This window comes from Hypanus sabinus, chromosome 6, assembly GCF_030144855.1.
Source record: "Hypanus sabinus isolate sHypSab1 chromosome 6, sHypSab1.hap1, whole genome shotgun sequence".
NCBI lineage: Eukaryota > Metazoa > Chordata > Chondrichthyes > Myliobatiformes > Dasyatidae > Hypanus > Hypanus sabinus.
Genome location: NC_082711.1, coordinates 6,050,716 through 6,071,853, shown reverse-complemented (window position 1 = coordinate 6,071,853; position 21,138 = coordinate 6,050,716). Strand labels below are relative to the sequence as shown.

Genomic DNA, 21,138 nt, shown 5'->3' with positions numbered 1-21,138 from the left:
CATGTTCAGTCAAAATAGGTTTGATTGTTTATTATAAGTTTTTCTTTGGTTGATATTTAATAAGATATTGTTATCCTATTATAAATTTAACTTTAAATCTAATGCATTTATAACCTATTTATATTATGTTATGTTTCTCTTTATATATATATATATATATATATATATATGTGAAATTCAATAAAAAGATTGAAAAAGAAAGAAAAAACATCTTCTCCCTGATCTCCGTCAGCACAGGTACACCACAAGGCTGGGTTGTGTGCTGATCCCCTGCTCGACTCGCTTTATGCCTCTGACTGTGTGGCTGAGCACAGCTCCAATGCCATATTCAAGTTGCAATGGCTCCACTGTCATAGCTGAATCAAAGGTGGCGATGACTCGGTATGTAGGAGGGAGAATGAAAGTTATGACAGCAGTCAGTGTCTCCAAGACCAAGGAAGTGATAATTAACTTCAGGAGAGGGAAACCGGAGGCCAATGAATCAGTCCTCATTGGAAGTGGAGACCGACAGCAACTTTGAATTCCTAGATATTACTAGTTTGGAGAAACTGTCCTGGGACCGTTTTATAAATGCAATTATGAAGAAAGCACAGCTGTACCTCTACTTCCTTCGGAGTTTGTGAAGATTCGGCATGACATCTAAAACTTTGACAAATTTCTATAGATGTGTAGTGGAGAGTATATTGACCGGCTGCATCACAGCCTGGTTTGGAAACACCATTCCCTTGAACGGAAAATCCTACATAAAGTAGTGGATGCGGTGCAGTCCGTCACGGGTAAAGCCCTCCCTACCACTGAGCATATCTACATGGAGCGCTGTCGCAGGAAAGCAACATCCATCATCAGGGACAAACCCCACCCAGGCCACGCTCTCTTCTGGCTGCTGCCATCTGGAAGAAGGTTCAGGAGCCTCAGGACTCGCACCACCAGGTTCAGGAACAGTTATTACCCCCCAACCATCAGGCTCTTGAACTGGAGGGAATAAATTCAGTCTGCTTGCCCCATGAACTGTTCTCATAGCCTGTGGACTTATGTTCAAGGTCTCTTCATCTCAGCTCTCTATACTTATTGCTTAAGTATTATTATTACTTGAGTTTTGTAGTTGCACAGTTTGTGTTTTTACACACATTGGTTGTTTGTCTGTTTCTGTTGCGTGTGGTTTTTCACTGATTCTACTGTGTTGCTTATATTTACTGTGAATGCCCGCTAGAAAATGAATCTCAGCATTGTATGGTGATGAAGATGTACTTTGATAATAAAGTTACTTTGAAATAAGCTATCTTAAAGCTTCTCTTCACACGCTGGCTGTTGCCTCGTGTAGTTCTGAAGTCTGATCTGTGGCCTTTATTTTTTTAACTTGCCTCTGTGCACTGGCTCACCTTCAGGTCAGTGCTTTCCGCTCCAAAGTGCAGCCCTACATCGACTCCCGCAACGATTCCTGGAACAGCAGTGGGGGAGAGTTCTGGCCCATCGTCAAGAGGGTGCGTGTCCAAGTGCCAAACTCGCCGGTGCTGCAGACTGGCGCCGTCCTGGTCGACCTGCCCGGTGTCAGGGACTCCAACGCTGCGAGGAACTCCGTGGCCAAGGAGGTGAGTCACTGTGGCTGTGCTTCGGGGTGCTTGGGTCACGTATAAGCATGTAATGCTGAGGTTTCTGAGGCATTTGGAGTATTGTGAGCAGCTTTTAGGCCCCTTATTTAAGAAAGAATGTGCTGGCATTGGAGAGGGTCCAGAGGAGGTCCATGACAATCATCCCAGGAATGAAAGGGTTAATGTATGAGGAGCATTTGATCAACCTGGGGCTGAACTCAACGGGGTTCAGAAGAATGCAGGGGACCTCATTGAAACCTATTGAATATTGAAAGGTCTAGGCAGGGTGAATGTGGAGAGGATGTTTCCTCTCGTGAGAGAGCCTAGGACCAGAGGGCACAGCCTCAGCATAGAGGGATGTACCTTACGAACAGAGGTGAGGAGGAATTTCTTTCAGTAGAAGTTGGTGAATCTGTGGAACTTGTTGAGGAGATGGTTGTGGAGGCCAAGTCTTTGAGTATATTTAAAGTGGAGGTCAGTAGGTTCTTGATTAGTCAGGGATCAAAGGTTATATGGAAAAGGCTACAGAGTCTGGGATTGAGGGGGAAAATAATTCAGCCATGATTGAATGGTGGGGCAGTCTCGAATGGCTGAATGGCCCAATTCTGCTCCAAAATCTTGTGTTCTTATGGTCTAAAGCTTGGGATGATAGACATGTGTACACCTCTCTCAAACCCTGAGGGGCAGGGAGGAGGCGTGGGTGTTGGCTGTTCACCCCCCTCAGTCTGTTCATCGTATTCACACATCTCCTACTCTCTCTCCACTGCCCCATCTCCTTTACTTGGTTCCATGCTCCATCACCTTTCTCTATGAGATTCCATCTTCTGCAGCCTTCGTGTTGCTTCCACGTAAAATATCCACCCTATATCACCATTCCCACTCTCCCCTCCTCCATCTCCCCATGGTCCCTCCTCCCCTGGACCCACCTATCACCTCCCAGTCTCTCACCATTCCCACTCTCCCCTCCATCTGCCCATGGTCCCTCCTCCCCTGGAACCACCTATCACCTCCCAGTCTGTCACCATTCCCACTCTCCCCTCCTCCATCTCCCCATGGTCCCTCCTCACCTGGACCCACCTATCACCTCCCAGTCTCTCACCGTTCCCACTCTCCCCTCCTCCATCTCCCCATGGTCCCTCCTCCCCTGGACCCACCTATCACCTCCCAGTCTCTCACCGTTCCCACTCTCCCCTCCTCCATCTGCCCATGGTCCCTCCTCACCTGGACCCACCCATCACTTCCCAGTCTGTCACCATTCCCACTCTCCCCTCCATCTGCCCATGGTCCCTCCTCCCCTGGAACCACCCATCACCTCCCAGTCTGTCACCATTCCCACTCTCCCCTCCTCCATCTGCCCATGGTCCCTCCTCACCTGGACCCACCCATCACTTCCCAGTCTGTCACCGTTCCCACTCTCCCCTCCTCCATCTGCCCATGGTCCCTCCTCACCTGGACCCACCCATCACCCAGTCTGTCACCGTTCCCACTCTCCTCTCCTCCATCTGCCCATGGTCCCTCCTCACCTGGAACCACCCATCACCTCCCAGTCTGTCACCGTTCCCACTCTCCCCTCCTCCATCTGCCCATGGTCCCTCCTCACCTGGACGCACCCATCACCTCCCAGTCTGTCACCGTTCCCACTCTCCTCTCCTCCATCTGCCCATGGTCCCTCCTCACCTGGACCCACCCATCACCTCCCAGTCTGTCACCGTTCCCACTCTCCCCTCCTCCATCTGCCCATGGTCCCTCCTCACCTGGAACCACCCATCACCTCCCAGTCTGTCACCGTTCCCACTCTCCCCTCCTCCATCTGCCCATGGTCCCTCCTCACCTGGACCCACCCATCACCTCCCAGTCTGTCACCGTTCCCACTCTCCTCTCCTCCATCTGCCCATGGTCCCTCCTCCCCTGGAACCACCCATCACCTCCCAGTCTGTCACTGTTCCCACTCTCCCCTCCTCCCCTGGAACCACCTATCACCTCCCAGTCTCTCACCATTCCCACTCTCCCCTCCTCCATCTCCCCATGGTCCCTCCTCCCCTGGAGCCACCTATCACCTCCCAGTCGGTCACCGTTCCCACTCTCCCCTCCTCCATGGTCCCTCCTCCCCTGGAACCACCTATCACCTCCCAGTCTCTCACCATTCCCACTCTCCCCTCCTGCATCTGCCCATGGTCCCTCCTCACCTGGACCCACCCATCACCTCTCAGTCTGTCACCATCCCCACTCTCCCCTCCTCCATCTCCCCATGGTCCCTCCTCACCTGGACCCACCTGTCACCTCCCAGTCTCTCACCATTCCCACTCTCCTCTCCTCCATCTGCCTATGGTCCCTCCTCCACTGGAACCACCCATCATCTCCCAGTCTGTCACCGTTCCCATTCTCCCCTCCTCCATCTCCCCATGGTCCCTCCTTCCCTGGAGCCACCTATCACCTCCCAGTCTGTCACTGTTCCCACTCTCCCCTCCTCCCCTGGACCCACCTATCACCTCCCAGTCTCTCACCATTCCCACTCTCCTCTCCTCCATCTGCCTATGGTCCCTCCTCCACTGGAACCACCCATCATCTCCCAGTCTGTCACCATTCCCACTCTCCTCTCCTCCGTCTGCCCATGGACTCTCCTCACCTGGACCCACCCATCACCTCCCAGTCTGTCACCGTTCCCACTCTCCCCTCCTCCATCTCCCCATGGTCCCTCCTCCCCTGGAACCACCTATCACCTCCCAGTCTCTCACCGTTCCCACTCTCCCCTCCTCCATCTCCCCATGGTCCCTCTTCACCTGGACCCACCCATCACCTCCCAGTCTGTCACCGTTCCCACTCTCCCCTCCTCCATCTCCCCATGGTCCCTCCTCCCCTGGAACCACCCATCACTTCCCAGTCTCTCACTGTTCCCACTCTCCCCTCCTCCCCTGGAACCACCTATCACCTCCCAGTCTCTCACCGTTCCCACTCTCCCCTCCTCCATCTCCCCATGGTCCCTCCTCCCCTGGAGCCACCTATGACCTCCCAGTCTGTCACCATTCCCACTCTCCCCTCCTCCATGGTCCCTCCTCCCCTGGAACCACCTATCACCTCCCAGTCTCTCACCGTTCCCACTCTCCCTCCTCCATCTGCCCATGATCCCTCCTCACCTGGACCCATCCATCACCTCCCAGTCTCTCACCGTTCCCACTTTCCCCTCCTCCATCTCCCCATGGTCCCTCCTTCCCTGGACCCACCTATCACCTCCCAGTCTGTCACCATTCCCACTCTCCTCTCCTCCGTCTGCCAATGGACTCTCCTCACCTGGACCCACCCATCACCTCCCAGTCTGTCCCATTCCCACTCTCCCCTCCTCCATCTGCCCATGGTCCCTCCTCACCTGGACCCACCCATCACCTCCCTGTCTGTCACCATTCCCACTCTCCCCTCCTCCATCTCCCCATGGTCCCTCCTCCCCTGGAACCACCTATCACCTCCCAGTCTGTCACCGTTCCCACTCTCCCCTCCTCCATCTGCCCATGGTCCCTCCTCCCCTCCTCACCTGGACCCACCCATCACCTGCCAGGTCTTGCTCCATCCCTTCCCTTCACCTCTTTCTCTCCCCTCTATCGTTCAGTCCAGGTGAAGGGCCTCGGCATGCCATTCATACAGATTATTTCACCACGTCCACTGAGGTAGTTCAAGGGAAAGCAGTAACAGTACAGAATGTAAACATGAGATTCTGCTAAAGAAGGGTTGTGGCCAGATATGTCAGCTGTTCATTCATCTGCATGGATGCTCCCCAGCCTGCTGAGTTCCTCAAGCGTTTTGTGTGTGTGGTTGCGGTTTGCAGGTTAAAGTGTTCTGCTTACAGAGAGAGTGCACTGCAGGCAGACACTAAGGTGCAAGGCCATCCCAAGGTGGATTGTCAGGTCACCAGTCCATCTCAACGTACTGGAGAGCCACTCAGCGGCGGGATGACAGCTTTCCTTGAGCCAGGTGCTATGTCCTGAGGAAGGGATTTGCCAGGTGGGAGGTCTCTGGCCTGGACGTCCCTTTTGGGTGGGGAGGGCCGCTGATCGTGACCGCGTACTAACGATGACTCCAACGTACTTCTCTCGAAATCAGTACCTGAAGACGTGCAACGCGGTGTGGATTGTTGCCAACGTGACCCGAGCAGTGGACGACAAGACGGCCAAGGAGACCCTGGATGAGAGTCTCCGGAGGCAGCTGCTGATGGACGGTCAGTTTGGCTGCATCGCATTCATCTGCACCAAGACCGACTGCCACAATGTCACTGAGATCATGAGGTATGGCCAGGGGCGTCACTCGGAGGGCAGGCTGTTGACCGAAAGCGTGCGTGCGTGTGTGTGTGTGCGCGTGTGTGTGTGATAGAGTGCCACAACTCGGAAACAAGCCCTTCAGCCCATTTAGTCCATGCTAAGCTGTCATTCTGCATAGGCCTTCCACCCATGGACTTAACCAAACTCCTCTTAAATATTGACCAAATCTGCAGCGACCACCTTTGCTGGCATTCTCACCACCCAATGAGTGGTATCCCCCAGATTCTCTTAAATATTTCGCCCTTAACCCATGACCTCTAGTTCTATCTCACCCAGTCTCAGTGGAACAAGCCTGCTTGCATTTACTTTATCTATACCCGTCATAATTTTGTATACCTCTATCAGATCTCCCCTCATTCTCCTACAGGGAATAGAGTCCTAACCTATTCAACCTTTCCTTATAACTCGGGCCCTCAAGTCCCTGTAATTTTACATTTTCTCTGCACTCTTTCAATCTCACTGATCTCTTTCCCGTAGGTAGGTGACCAAAACTGCACACAATGCGCCAAATTAGGCCGCACCACTGTCCCATACAACGTCAACATAACATCCCACTCGGTACTTAGATTTCTGACGGTCAGCGTGCCATGAGCTTTCTTTATGAGCCTCTGACACCGCTTTCACAGAATTCCCAGATCCCAGTTTTCCATGACACTCCTGAATGCCTTGCTGCTCACCGTGCAAGTCCTACCCGAGCTGGTCCTTCCGAAGTGTGACATCTCACACTTGTCCGCATTAAATTCCATCTGGTCCAGATCTCGCTGCAAGCTTTGAAAACCTTCCTCACTGTCCACTACACCTCCAGTCTTGGTGTCATCTGCAAATTTGCTGATCCAATTGACCACATTATCATCCAGATCATTGATATAGATGACAAATAACAATGGACCCAGCACTGATCCCTGTGGCACACCACTAGTCACAGGCCTCCACTCAGAGAAGCAATCCTCCACTACCACTCTCTGGCTTCTCCCATTGAGCCAATGTCTAATCCAATTTACTGTTTCATCCTGCATGTAAAAGACTAGTCTAGATTGTAACAGCAAGGGTGTGATACTGAGGCTTTATATAGCCATATATAACAGTTACAGCACGGAAACAGGCCATCTTGGCCCTTCTAGTCCGTGCCGAATTTATAAGGCATTGTCCAGACTGCATGAAGTATTATGGGCAGTTTTAGGCCCCTTATCTAAGAAAAGATGTGCTGGTATTGGAGAGGATCTAGAGGAGATTCACGAGAAATATCCTGGGAATGAAAGGGTTAAAGTGGGAGGAGTGTTTGGTGACTCAGGGCCTGTACTCACTGGAATTTAGAGGAATGGGAGGGAATCTCATTGAAAGACCCTGACAAAGTAAACATGGGGAAGATATTTCTTATCTCGGGGAGACTAGGGTCAGAGGGCAGAGCCACAGAATAGAGGGATATTCTTTTAGAACAGAGATGAGTTGGAAATTCTTTAGCCAGAGGGTGAACAATCTGTGATCCCTAATCAGGCCCTGACTGTCAAGTTCTTGTATATCTTGTCTGTTAGAATACTTTCCAATAACTTGTGCACTACTAACGTCAGGTTCATTGGCCTGTAATTTCCTGGCTAATATTTAGGGCCTTTTTTGAATAGCATTAGCTATCCTCCGGTCCTCACCAGTGACTGAGGACCTTTTAAATATCTCTGCTGGACCCCTGCAATTTCTGCACTTGCCTCCCGCAGGGTCTGAGGAAACACCTCGTCAAGCCCTGGGGATTTATTCACCTGGTTTGACTCAAGACAGCAAGTGCCTGCTCTTAGGAAATCCGAATATGGTGCATAACCTCCCACACACTTTGCCTCAGCTTTATACACTCAGTGTCCATCTCCCAAGTATAAACAGATGCAAAAAAAGTTCAGTTTAAGCTCTCCCCCCATCTCTTTCAGCTCCAATGAGAGATGAGCATGGTGATCTTCACATGGACTAATTTTGTCCCTTGCAATCCTTTTGTTCTTAGTATACCTGTAGAGGCCCTTAGGGTTCTCCTTCACCTGTAAGAGTGAGGCATCAACTTCATGGACCTTGTAGAGATTACAGAGGAGGAGGTGTTTGCCACCCTGGGGCAAATCAGGGCGGATAAATCCCCAGAGCCTGACAAGCTGTTTCCTCGGACCCTACAGGAAACAGGTGCAGAACTTGGCGGGACCCTAGCAGAGATAAGTAAATTACCTCTAGCGGCAGGAGGTACCAGAGGATTGGAGAACAGCCAGTGTTGTTCCGCCGTGTTAGAAAGACTCTGAACAGAAACCAGGAAATTACAGGCGGTGAGCCTGACAACATTTGTGGGAAAGTTACTGGAAGGTATTCTAAGGGACCGGATATGTGAGCATTTGTATAGATACGAACTGATTAGGGATAGTCACCGTGGCTTTGTGTGTGGCAGGTTATGGCTAATCAATCTCACAGACCTCTTTGAGGAAGTTGCCAGGGCAGTGGATGTTGTCTACATGGACTTCGGTAAGGTATTTGACAAGGTCCTGCCAGGGAAGTTGGTGAAGAAGTTTCAGTCGCTGCTCATTCAGGATGAGGTAGTAAATTGGATTAGTCATTGGCTTTGTGGGAGAAGCCAGAGAGTGGTAGTGGAGGGGAGGGTTGCTTCTCTGACTGGAGGCCTGTGAGTGATGGTATGCATCACAGGTAGACAGGGTCCCAAAGAAAACTTTTGGCAGATTGACCTTCATAAATCAATGTATTGAGTACAGAAGATGGGATGTTATGTTGAAGTTGTACAAAACATTGGTGAGCTCTACAGTTTGTACAGTTTCGGCCGTCTATCTACAGAAAGGATGTAAGTAAGATTGAAAGAGTACAGGGAAAATCTTCGAGGATGTTGCCGGGCCTGCCATACCCGAGTTATGTTGGCGCGTGGCCAAGCGGTTAAGGCGTTGGTCTAGTGATCTGAAGGTCGCCAGTTCGAGCCTTGACTGAGGCTGTATGTGTGTCCTTGAGCAAGGCACTTAACCACACATTGCTCTGCGACGACACCGGTGCCAAGCTGTATGGGTCCTAATGCCCTTCTCTTGGACAACATCGGTGGCGTGGAGAGGGGAGACTTGCAGCTTGGGCAACTGCCGGTCTCCCTTAAAAAAAACCCTGCCCAGGCCTACGCCCTGGAAACTTCCCAAGGCACAAATCCATGGTCTATCGAGACTAACGGGGGCCTACACACCTGAGTTATAAAGAAAGGGTGAATAGGTTAGGATTTTCTTCTTTGGAACAAAGAAGATTGAGGGGAGATTTGACAGAGCTGTACCTACAGAGGTATATACGGTTATGGGGGGGTATAGACAGTGTAAATACGAGCAGGCTTTTCGACTGAGGTTGGATGGGACTACAACTAGAGGTCATGGGTTAAGGGTGAAAGGTTTAAAAATAATATGAGGGAAAACTTCTTCACTCAAAGGGTTGTGAGAGTGTGGAACAAGCTCCCAGAGCAAGTGGTGCATATGAGCTCAGTTTCAATGTTTGGAAAAGTTTGGATAGGTACGTGAATAGTAGGGGTATGGAGGGCTATGGTCCCGGTGAGTAGTCATCTTGTGCTTGACCCTACTCGGGGAAAGGGTATCTTAGATTGGGTGTTGTGTAATAACCCAGATCTTATTAGGGAGCTTAACGAAAAGGAACCCTTAGGAGGCAGTGATCAGAATATGTTTGAATTCATACTGCAATTTGAAAGAAACAAATAGTACATGAGTCACAGGTATCAATATCACAATGGAATAAAGGGAATTACAGAGGTTTGGGAGAGGAGATTGCCCAGGTGGATTGGAGAGGATACTGGCAGAGATGACGACAGAACAGACAGAGGTAGTTGATGTTTCTGGGAATAGTTCACAAGGTGCAAGATAGATATGTCACACAGAAGGACAAGTTCTCAAATAGCAGGGTTAGGCAACCGTGGCTGACAAGGGAAGTTAAAGGCTGCATAAAAGTCAAGGAAGGGGCATATAAGGTAGCTTTTAAAATCCAACAAATGGCAACTAAAAAAGCTATAAGAAGGGAAAAAATGAAATATGAGGGAAAAGTAGCCAATAATATAAAGCAGGATACTAAAAATCCCGCTGCTTCAAGTTGTTTCCTCGTCTGTTGCAGCAGCCAAGTGTTGTCCTGGGCCCCACCTGTACACACCACAAGCCAGCTATCCCGCACCTGTGAGACACTGCAAAAACAGCAGCCCAGCAGGCAGTTCAAAAGCTCAGCTCCAAAGGGGAAGTTACAAGCTGTTGGTTGCAGTCCCTTTCGATGAAAAGTGTAATTAATAAAGTAGCTAGCAGTTGCTATCAGCAAGTTGTCACTGTAGTTCACCAGCACCACGTTAAACCAGAATCAAAAACTATAGGTCAGAGTTTGACATGAGAGATTTAACAGGAACACCGTCTCACCCAGAGGGTGGTACCTATGTGGAATGAGATGCCAGAGGAAGTGACTGAGGGAGGGACATTAACATTCAAAAGGCTCTTGAACAGGTACATGGGTTGGAATGGTTTTGAGGGATATGCGTCAAACACGGCCAATGGTACCAGCTTGGATGGAGAAAATTCAAAGTACTGTATATACGTCACTACATACAACCCTGAGATTCATTTCCGTGCAGGCATTCACAGTAAGTACAAAGAAACACAGTGGAAACAATGAAAGACCACACACGACACGGACAAACAACCAATGTGCCAATGCAAGATGAAAGAAAATTGAGCAATAGAGATCAAAAACATAAGCTGAAGAATCAAAAGTGAGTCCATAGGTTGTAGGAAAAGTTTCAGTATCCGCTCTGGTTGAAGAGCCTGATGGTTGAGGGGTTTCTGAACCTGGTGGTGAGAGTCCCGAGGCTCCTGTACTCCCCGCCCCCCCGATGGTGGCAGCAAGCAGAGATGGTGGGCTCCGATGATGGATGCTGCTTTCCTGTGACAGGTGTGGACTGGTTGGGCCGCTGGATGTGTTTCTGTGCAGTCTGACTCCACGGTGTAGTTCAGGGTGCAGGCAGCAGTGAGGTGAAGGAGTATCAGATTCAGATCTGTGGGTGGCGGTGTAGATCAGCCTTACTGCTTGGGGAAAGGAACTTTTTTTCAGACTATTCCTGGTGTGCCTACTACATAGCCTCCTCCCCGATGGGAGTGGGACCAACAGTCCATGAGCAGGGAGGGTGGGATCCTTCATGATATTACTGGCTCCTTTCCACCATCTTTCTATATATATGCCCTTGATGGCAGGTAAGTTGGTGCCAGTGATGCGTTGGGCAGTGTTAGCTACTCAATGTTGAGCCGCCTTCTCGATGCAGCTTCTCAGGACACTCTCCACACAAGCCAGCAGCAGCAGGGTGTGCAGACGGTGGATTGGCACTCAAGCTTGCTGTGGGTTGACTTGCTTTCTCCTTTGCCAGAGCTCTGTCTATGACTGACGCCTGCAGCTCCCTGGAAGCTCAGATTGCTGAGCTGAGGCGACGGATTGACCAGAAGCAAGAGGACCACAAAGCCTGGAAATTGGAGCTGGAATGGTTACGGTCCAGCAGTGAGGTAATCGACACTCTGAAATGGCTTTGCATGCCCAGGGTGTGCCCTTGAATGAACACTTGCAGTGGTGCCAGGAATTTTGTGTGCCCTTTAGAACATTCTCTATTTCTGCATAAATATGACCGAAAATGCTCTCCACGGAATGTTGCAGAGCCACCTCCTTGGCCATTGGATCTCATCTGCCCAGTCCGCCACATTCCTGGGGTATAAAGCTGCCGGTTACTCTCGTCTGTGGAAGTGGTGTACCGGGGTGTGGTTGCTGTCGCAAGCTTAGAGCCACGGGTAAGAGCTGAGTGTCCAGTGGGGACCAAAGATGAGTGAGCTGCCCCACAATAGACACGACAAGCCCCTTCACCAGACGTGCTACCCTCCCTACAGACATGCCTAGAACAGTACAGGCCCTTCAGCCCACAATGTTATGCCAACCTTTTAACCTAACCTAAGATCAATCTAACGCTATCCTTCTACATAACCCTCTATTTCTCTTATCCATGTGCTTATCTTAAATGCCCCTAATGTATCTGCCTCTACCACCACCTCTGGCAGGACTTTTCACACATTCATCACCCTGTATATATAAACAAAATCTACCTCTGACATCCCTCTGCACTTTCCTCCAATCACGTTAAAATTATGCCCCCTTGTATTACCATTTCCACCCTGGGGAGAAGTCTCTGGCTGTCCACTCGATCTATGCCTGTTATCATCTTGCACACATCTACCAAGTCACCTCTCATCCTCCTACACTCCAAAGAGAAAAGCCCCAACTCACTCAACCTATCTTCATAAGACATGCTCTCCAATCCAGGCAACCTCCTGGTAAGTCTCCTTTGCACTCTCTCTAAAGCTTCCACATCCTTCCTATAAATGAGGCAACCAGAACTGAACCAGTACTCCCAAGTATGGTCTAATCGGAGTTTTATAGAGATGCAACATTACCTTGTGGCTCTTGAATTCAGCCATCTCCTGACCAATGAAAGCCAACATATTGTACACTTCCTTAACCATCCTATCAACTTGCACTGCAACTTTGAGGGATCTATGGATATGGAAACCAGGATCCCTCAGTTCCTGCACACTGCCAAGAATCCTGCCATTAACCCTGTACTCTGCCTTCAAATTTGACCTTCCAAAGTGAATCACTTCACACTTTTCCAGATTGAATTCTATTTGCCACTTCCCAGCCCAACTCTGCATTCTGTCAGTGTCCCAGGACAACATTCTACACTATTCACAACTTCGCATCATCTGCAAACTTACTAACCCACCTTCCGTTTCCTCGGCCAAGTCATAAAACTCACAAGAATTCTACGATGAATTGGGTAGTTGCTAGTTGGCTCAGGCTGTCAAGCCCTCGTGCTTTCTTGAGGATCATTTATTATTCAGAGGAATTCCTACAATGATGTTTTTCTTTCGTCTCTAGAATGGAAAATTGGCCGAAAAGCAGGAACTGGCTATCAAACAGCTGGAAGCGGACGTGAGTGTTTCTATCATTGTCCATAAGACATAGGAGCAGAATTAAGCCATTGGGCCATCAGGTCCATCTCGTTCACCATTCCATCATGGCTGATTTATTATTAACCCCATTCCCCTGCCTTCTCCCATAACCTTTGACACCCTGACAAATCAAGAACCTGTCAACCTCCACTTTAAAAATACCCAATGACTTGGCCTCCCCAGCCGTCAAGAAATCCAAACATCAGAGGTGCAGAGGGCCTTAGGAGTCCTCGCGCAAGACTCCCAGAAGGTTAATTTACAGGTTGAGTCTGTGGTAAAGATGGCAAATGCATTATCATACATTTCCTGACACCTTATGCAGAATGCTACTAGCGTTTAAGTATAGTACCTTCAGTTCTGCATGCTTCACCCTCTTGAATTTTTCCTCTGGTACGATATAACCCTTTGCTGTGTCTCCATTTTTTACCCTTCTGGGCCGATGCTCGACCGCTCCCATACCAGGTGGAGATGCAACTTGTCAGGACGCTCTCAATAGTGCTCCTGTAAAACACAGTTCAGATGGGAAGGGGGAGCCTTGCTTGCCTCAGTTGTCTTAGCTGCAGAGGCACTGCTGTGCCTTCTTGTTCAGGGAGGTGATATGAAGGGACCTGGTGAGGAGTCCCAGGATCTTGGTGCACTTTACTCTCTCTGTGGAGGACCCATGTATTTGTGGAGTGGGGTTGGTTTCTGAAGTCCACAATGATTTCCTTTGCCTTCTCCACGTTCAGGCTTACCTTGTTCTTCTCATACCAATCCACCAGCTGCTCCACTTCCTCAGATTGCTGTTGCATAGTCTAATGGTGGGGGAAACCATATCTGATATGCACTCAGTAGCCACTTTATTGGGTGCAGGAGGTGCCTAATAAAGCAACAACTGAGTGTATTTCTGTACGTTTGTGGTCTTTTCCTGCTGTAGCCCATCTGCTTGTGCCTTCAGAGAAGCTCCCTGCACACGATGGAGTTGTCTGAGTTACTGTCACCTTCCTGTCAGCTGGAACCAGTCTGGCCATTCTCCTCTGACAAGGTGTTTTCCCCACTTGAACAGCTGCTCATGGATGTATTTTGTTTCTCAAACCATTCTCTGTAAGCTCCAGAGCAGGGGTTCCCACAACCAATCCCTTTAACAGAGGGGTTCGAGTACCCCAGGTTGGGACCCCTGCTTTAGGGACTGTTGTGTGTGAAAGACCCAGGAGATCAGCGGTTTCTGAGATACTCAGACCACCCCGTCTGGCACCAGCAATCATTCCACGGTCAAAACCTCTCAGAGCACATTCTGATGTTTGGTGAGAACAACAGCTGAACCTCTTGACCGTGTCTGCATGCTTTTGTGCATTGAGTTGCTGCCGCATGACTGGCTGATTAAACGCTTGTGTTAATAAGCAGGTGTGTCTCATAAATTAGCCACTCTGTGTACTTATTATGGTTCTCTGAGAAAGCAGGCATACAATCAGAGAGTGGATAGCCAGGAAGAATGCCCTTTGAGCCATGCATGTCCTTACTGACCAAGATCTCAGTTCAAACTGCTCCCATTTCCTTGCACCTGGCGGCATGGCATGGTATCGTAACAGCTAGCCAAACGCTAGTATGGTGCTTGTGACCCAGCTCCAATCCCTCTACTATCTACAAGGTTCTTCCTGTGACCCTGTGGGTTTCCTCTCACCAGCCAAGGATGTACTTACTCATCAGTAAGTTAATTGACCACATGGTACAATTGGCCGGTGTGGGCTCATTGGGCCAGAAAAGCCAATTACTGTGCTGTATCTCCGAATAAAATAAAAGCTATTCCCTCTAATCCTTCTACTGTCAAGATGAAGCCACACTCAGGTTGGAGGAACAACACCTTGTATACTGTCTGGGTACCCTCCAAACTGATGGCATGAACATTGATTTCTCTAACTTCTGTTAATGCCCCTCCTCCCCTTCTTACCCTATCCCTGATATAGTTAGGTTTTCCCCCCTCTTTTTTTTCATCTCTCTCTGCCCATCACTCTGCCTGTTTTCCATCTCTCTCTGGTGCTCCCCTTCCCCTTTCTTTCTCCCGTCCCATGATCCTTCCCCTTCTCCAGCTCTTGTATCTCTTTTGCCAATCACCTTTCCAGCTGTCAACTTCACCCCATCTCCTATGGTCTTCTCCTATCATTTTGCATTTCCCCCTCCCTCTCCTACTTTCAAATCTCTTACTATCTTTCCTTTCAGTTAGTCCTGACGAAGGGTCTCGGCCCGAAACGTCGACAGCGCTTCTCCCTATAGATGCTGCCTGGCCTGCTGTGTTCCACCAGCATTTTGTGTGTGTTGCTTGAATTTCCAGCATCTGCAGATTTCCTCGTGTTTTCTATCTGTCTAAGCTCTGGTTATCCATATACCTGCCCACATAATGTACCTGCCTTTATCATTTCCTCATTCCATACATCTGCTGTCTACTATGTAAAGAGCGTTGCCAGTAAATGGGCAAGGAAGCTCGTCAATGCCTCTCCTTCCTCTGGATGCTGAAGAATTTCTGCACGTCCCCTTTGACCCTCACCAATTTTTATCTATTCGCCACAGAAAGCATCTAATCTGGATCTTGAAATGGCAGATGCTCTGCCTGTGGCTGCGTGGAACTGCTGGGTTCAGCAAATCAGAGAAACGGGCCTCCCTTCAGAATGGCTGGGACCCCAGTTGTTTACAATATATATTCATGATTTAGACAAGGGAATTAAATGCAGCATCTCCAAGTTTGCGGATGACACGAAGCTGGGCGGCGGTGTTAGCTGTGAGGAGGATGCTAAGAGGATGCAGGGTGACTTGGATAGGTTAGGTGAGTGGGCAAGTTCATGGCAGATGCAATTTAATGTGGATAAATGTGAGGTTATCCACTTTGGTCGCAAGAACAGGAAAACAGATTATTATGTGAACGGTGGCCGATTAGGAAAAGGGGAGGTGCAACGAGACCTGGGTGTCATTGTACACCAGTCATTGAAGGTGGGCATGCAGGTACAGCAGGCGGTGAAAAAGGCAAATGGTATGTTGACATTCATAGCAAGAGGATTTGAGTACAGGAGCAGAGAGGTTCTACTGCAGTTGTACAAGGCTTTGCTGAGACAGCACCTAGAATATTGTGTGCAGTTTTGGTCCCCTAATCTGAGGAAAGACATTCTTGCCATAGAGTGAGTACTGAGAAGGTTCACCAGATTGATTCCTGGGATGGCAGGACTTTTATATGAAGAAAGGCTGGATTGACTAGGCTTATACTCACTGGAATTTAGAAGATTGAGGGGGGATTTTATTGAAACATATAAAATTCTAAAGGGATTGGACAGGCTGGATGCAGGAAGATTGTTTCCAGTGTTGGGGAAGTCCAGGACGAGGGGTCACAGTTTAAGGATAAAGGGGAAGCCTTTTAGGACTGAGATGAGGAAAAACTTCTTCACACAGAGAGTGGTGAATCTGTGGAATTCTCTGCCACAGGAAACAGTTGAGGCCGGTTCATTGGCTATATTTAAGAGGAGGTTAGATATGGCCCTTGTGGCTAAAGGGATCGGGGGTATGGAGAGAAAGCAGGTACAGGGTTCTGAGTTGGATGATCAGCCATGATCGTACTGAATGGCTGTGCAGGCTCGAAGGGCTGAATGGCCTACTCCTGCACCTATTTTCTATGTTTCTCTGTGTAAACTTCTCACTGCCTCAGTAAAACAGCCAGCATAACCAAAGATCCCCTCCTATGCCAGACATCCTCTCTTCTCCGCCTCCCATCAGACAGAAGGTACAAAAGCCTGAAAGCATATACTGACCCACCAGGCTCAAGGACAGCTTCTACCCCACTGTAATAAAACCATTGAATAGTCTCCTCGTGCAATAAGATGAACTCTTGTCCTCACAATCGACCTGGTTATGACCTTGACCTTCCTGTCTGCCTGCATTGCACTTTTCCTGTAACTAAAACTCTGTTCTACATTCTGTTATTGTTTCACCTTATTCTACCTCAATGCTCTGTGTAATGATCCGATCTGTAGGACCAGTATGCAGGAAGAGTTTTTCACTGTACCTCGGTACATGTGACATTAATAAACCCACATACCAAGTTGTTCTTCAGTCTCTTAAACTTTTCACCTCTGACCCTAAATCTATCCCTCTAGTTTTTGATTTCTAATGCTGGAAAAAAAGATTGCTTATCCCCTCTATGCCCATTGTGATCTTAATGTACTTGTACAAGATGACTCCTCAGCCTCCCAGTTACCCCGAGGGAAAGGAAATCAGCCGTATGTGAATGGTGATGGGCCGAATGGCCCGATTCTACCATGTTTTTTGATCTACTGGTCATACGTCTCTGGACTGTGGGAGGAAACCCACACGGTCACGGGGAGAACGTACACACTCATTAAAGGCAGCGGTGGGAATTGAACCCTGGTCTTACAGCTGTCACTGTAAACCGTTACCCTAACTGCTAGGCCACCATGCTGTCTCTAGCACAGAGTTCAGCAGCCCAACACCAGCTTCTGGGAAACACTTCAGCGTTCTTCTGTCCAGCCCGAAAGTACCAGCTCACCAACACAATCCCAGGAGCTTCAGTGGTGCCAGTTTCCAGCGATCATCAGTCAAGTCCATATCGCAAATCCTTCAAAGAAGGAGCTCAGCCAAGACCCACTCTGCTCTCCCGCTGGTGATGAGGGTGCTGGGGAGCTGGAGGAATCTGGCAAGACAGAAGATCAGAATCAGAATTAGGAGGGGTATTGTTAGGGTAAATGTAAGCAGGCTTTTTCCACCGAGGTTGGGTGGTCATGGGTTAAGGGTGAAAGGTGAGAAGTTTAAGGGGAACACGAGGGGAAGCTACCTCACTTGGAGGGTGGAATGAGCTGCCAGTAATCGATTTCAATGTTTGAGTGAAGTTTGGATAGGTACGTGGATGGGATGGTAGGGGTATGGAAGGCTGTGGTCGTTGATGGGGGTAGGCGATTTAGATGGTTTAGCATAGACTAGATGGGCTGAAGGGTCTGTTTCTGTGCTGTGCTTCTCAATGACGCTGTGTCTGTAATCAGAATTTCTTTATTGCCAGTCTGTGAAACAGACTAGAATTGATTGTGGTTCAGTGCCAAGCATAAAAACACAGGGCAAGACCAGAACAGACAAGACAATAGCGCAAACAGCCATGAGCAAACAACAATTAGCAGAGCGGTCACGTGTGCAAACAGCAATAAATGTGAACATGTGGACAGACTCAATGATTATCAACAGAACACGGAGAGCAGGAAAGACCATTTCACGGATGTTGCTCAGGGACAGTTGCGGTTTTGTTGAGAAGCTGGAGAGCTACAGGAAAGAAGCCTCGCAGATGAAGAGTAGTCCTGGTAGTGATAGATTCGTGGTGTCTCCCCGGTGGCAACTTGGTGAATAGGAGACTGCTACGGTGGGTGGAGTCAGCAGTAAATTTTTCAGATCTTTTCTTCGCTCCCACGATGAAGAGGTCTTTTGAAACCAGTAGCTGGAGCAACGCAGCAGGTCAAGCAGCATCTATGAAGGAGAAATGGATAGTTGACGTTTTCAGCTGCGATGCTTCATTCTTTCGCTCATTTGTAGTTAGCAGGGTGCTGTGATCCTGAAATTAGGAGTTCTAGTCTGACATTTTGCTCTTTTTCTCACAGTTGACTGGACTCCACCACGAGGAAGGCGTGAGGCAGAGGGAACTCTCCCTGAATGCCATCAGGGCCCGAAATCACTTCTGCAAGCAAAAGATTTGCCTGAATTTCAAGAGAGGGCTGCAGGTGAGTGCCCAGGTTGAGCAAAGTCAGGGTTGGAATAAGCTCAAGTTTATTGTCATCTGACTATCCATATGTACAACCAAATGAAACAACGTTCCTCTGGACCATTGTGCACCCACAAAATATGTATCACACTCAGCTCATCAAACAAAATATTGCTAAAAATAATTTAATAAAACATCATTCGAAGCACAGGTAAACGGCAAACAGCTGACTGTCCTGGTGCCGAGACCCCGGTCGTGACGGTCTCCGACTCTCCCGGTAAATGTCACAGAGCGGTGGGGTGTCGGGTGGGTGGGGAGACCCCGGTCGTGACGGTCTCCGACTCTCCCGGTAAATGTCACAGAGCGGTGGGGTGTCGGGTGGGTGGGGAGACCCCGGTCGTGACGGTCTCTGACTCTCCCGGTAAATGACACAGAGCGGTGGGGTGTCGGGTGGGTGGGGAGACCCCGGTCGTGACGGTCTCCGACTCTCCCGGTAAATGTCACAGAGCGGTGGGGTGTCGGGTGGGTGGGGAGACCCCGGTCGTGACGGTCTCCGACTCTCCCGGTAAATGTCACAGAGCGGTGGGGTGTCGGGTGGGTGGGGAGACCCCGGTCGTGACGGTCTCCGACTCTCCCGGTAAATGTCACAGAGCGGTGGGGTGTCGGGTGGGTGGGGAGACCCCGGTCGTGACGGTCTCCGACTCTCCCGGTAAATGTCACAGAGCGGTGGGGTGTCGGGTGGGTGGGGAGACCCCGGTCGTGACGGTCTCCGACTCTCCCGGTAAATGTCACAGAGCGGTGGGGTGTCGGGTGGGTGGGGAGACCCCGGTCGTGACGGTCTCCGACTCTCCCGGTAAATGTCACAGAGCGGTGGGTGGGTAGACCCCGGCCGTGACGGTCTCCGACTCTCCCGGTAAATGACACAAAGCGGTGGGGTGTCGGGTGGGTGGGGAGACCCCGGTCGTGACGGTCTCCGACTCTCCCGGTAAATGTCACAGAGCGGTGGGTGGGTAGACCCCGGCCGTGACGGTCTCCGACTCTCCCGGTAAATGACACAAAGCGGTGGGGTGTCGGGTGGGTGGGGAGACCCCGGTCGTGACGGTCTCCGACTCTCCCGGTAAATGACACAAAGCGGTGGGGTGTCGGGTGGGTGGGGAGACCTCGGTCGTGACGGTCTCCGACTCTCCCGGTAAATGTCACAGAGCGGTGGGTGGGTAGACCCCGGCCGTGACGGTCTCCGACTCTCCCGGTAAATGACACAAAGCGGTGGGGTGTCGGGTGGGTGGGGAGACCCCGGTCGTGACGGTCTCCGACTCTCCCGGTAAATGTCACAGAGCGGTGGGTGGGTAGACCCCGGCCGTGACGGTCTCCGACTCTCCCGGTAAATGACACAAAGCGGTGGGGTGTCGGGTGGGTGGGGAGACCCCGGTCGTGACGGTCTCCGACTCTCCCGGTAAATGACACAAAGCGGTGGGGTGTCGGGTGGGTGGGGAGACCCCGGTCGTGACGGTCTCCGACTCTCCCGGTAAATGACACAAAGCGGTGGGGACGAGGGCCAGTGTTTTTTACTCTCAAGTACACGTGTGCAGTGAAACAACTGCTTGTATCAGCATCACAGACACATGGCAAATTCAACACTGCATTGAAAAACTGGGAAGGCGTTGCACTTAGTAGATAGTGCTGGAGGAAATGTATTGAAGAGGGAGCTGTACTGCATGAGAACGATTTCCACTGTGATAATGATCAATGAGGCACGGAGAATCTGAATGTATTGACAAGTAACTTTAATTGCCTCAACTAAAAAGCATGTGGGATCACAAACTGTCTCCGTATGCACCCTACTGGAACCCCTGACCCTCCACTAACAGTCAATGCAGAGCAAAGGTATTACTCAGGAAAGGAGTCTGCACTGACCCAGCGTTTCTCGTGTCCGTGGGGTCCTCCTTATCCGTGATGGTTGGTCTCTGCCTGCTGGAGAGTTATCGCCCCTGTGTATTTGGAACTCCCGACTCTTGTACTGTTCCTCTTCAAGTGAACTGGTGGATCTGCATCCCATTGGCTCGAGGTCACCTGACCTACCTGGGTCACCTTCTTACTGGTTCGCGCCCGGGCTACAGCCGACATTGTTCAACACACACAAAACGCTGGTGGAACACAGCAGGCCAGGCAGCATCTATAGGGAGAGGTACAGCCGACATTTCGGGCCGAGACCCTTCGTCAGGTGTTCCCTGCCTGGCCTGCTGCCAGCATTTTGTGTGTGTTGCTTGAATTTGCAGCATCTGCAGATTTCTTCGTGTTTGTGCCAACATTGTTCTCTGGTTTCTGCCCCCACCCTCAGCCTCATAGCTTTGTCCCTTGTGGTTCTGACAGTCCAAACCAGTTAAACTAGGTGAACCAGACAGACTCTAACAAGAGTAGTCTGGCATTTCACATAATAAATATCTACTCCTTGAGAACAGTCTCAGATTTAGCAGGTCACTGCCTGAAGC

The 21,138-nt window shown here is 50.0% G+C and overlaps 1 protein-coding gene across 1 annotated transcript in view; it reads left to right on the top strand.

Moving 5' to 3' along the window:
• LOC132395266 (uncharacterized) overlaps positions 1–21,138 on the top strand; it is a 183,396-nt gene that overhangs the window by 79,573 nt on the left and 82,685 nt on the right. Inside the window, exons 11-15 of the mRNA XM_059971599.1 lie at positions 1,386–1,589; positions 5,682–5,863; positions 11,304–11,436; positions 12,857–12,910; positions 18,549–18,668. Of these exons, the coding sequence (XP_059827582.1) occupies positions 1,386–1,589; positions 5,682–5,863; positions 11,304–11,436; positions 12,857–12,910; positions 18,549–18,668 (693 nt within the window). The remainder of the gene's footprint in view (positions 1–1,385; positions 1,590–5,681; positions 5,864–11,303; positions 11,437–12,856; positions 12,911–18,548; positions 18,669–21,138) is intronic.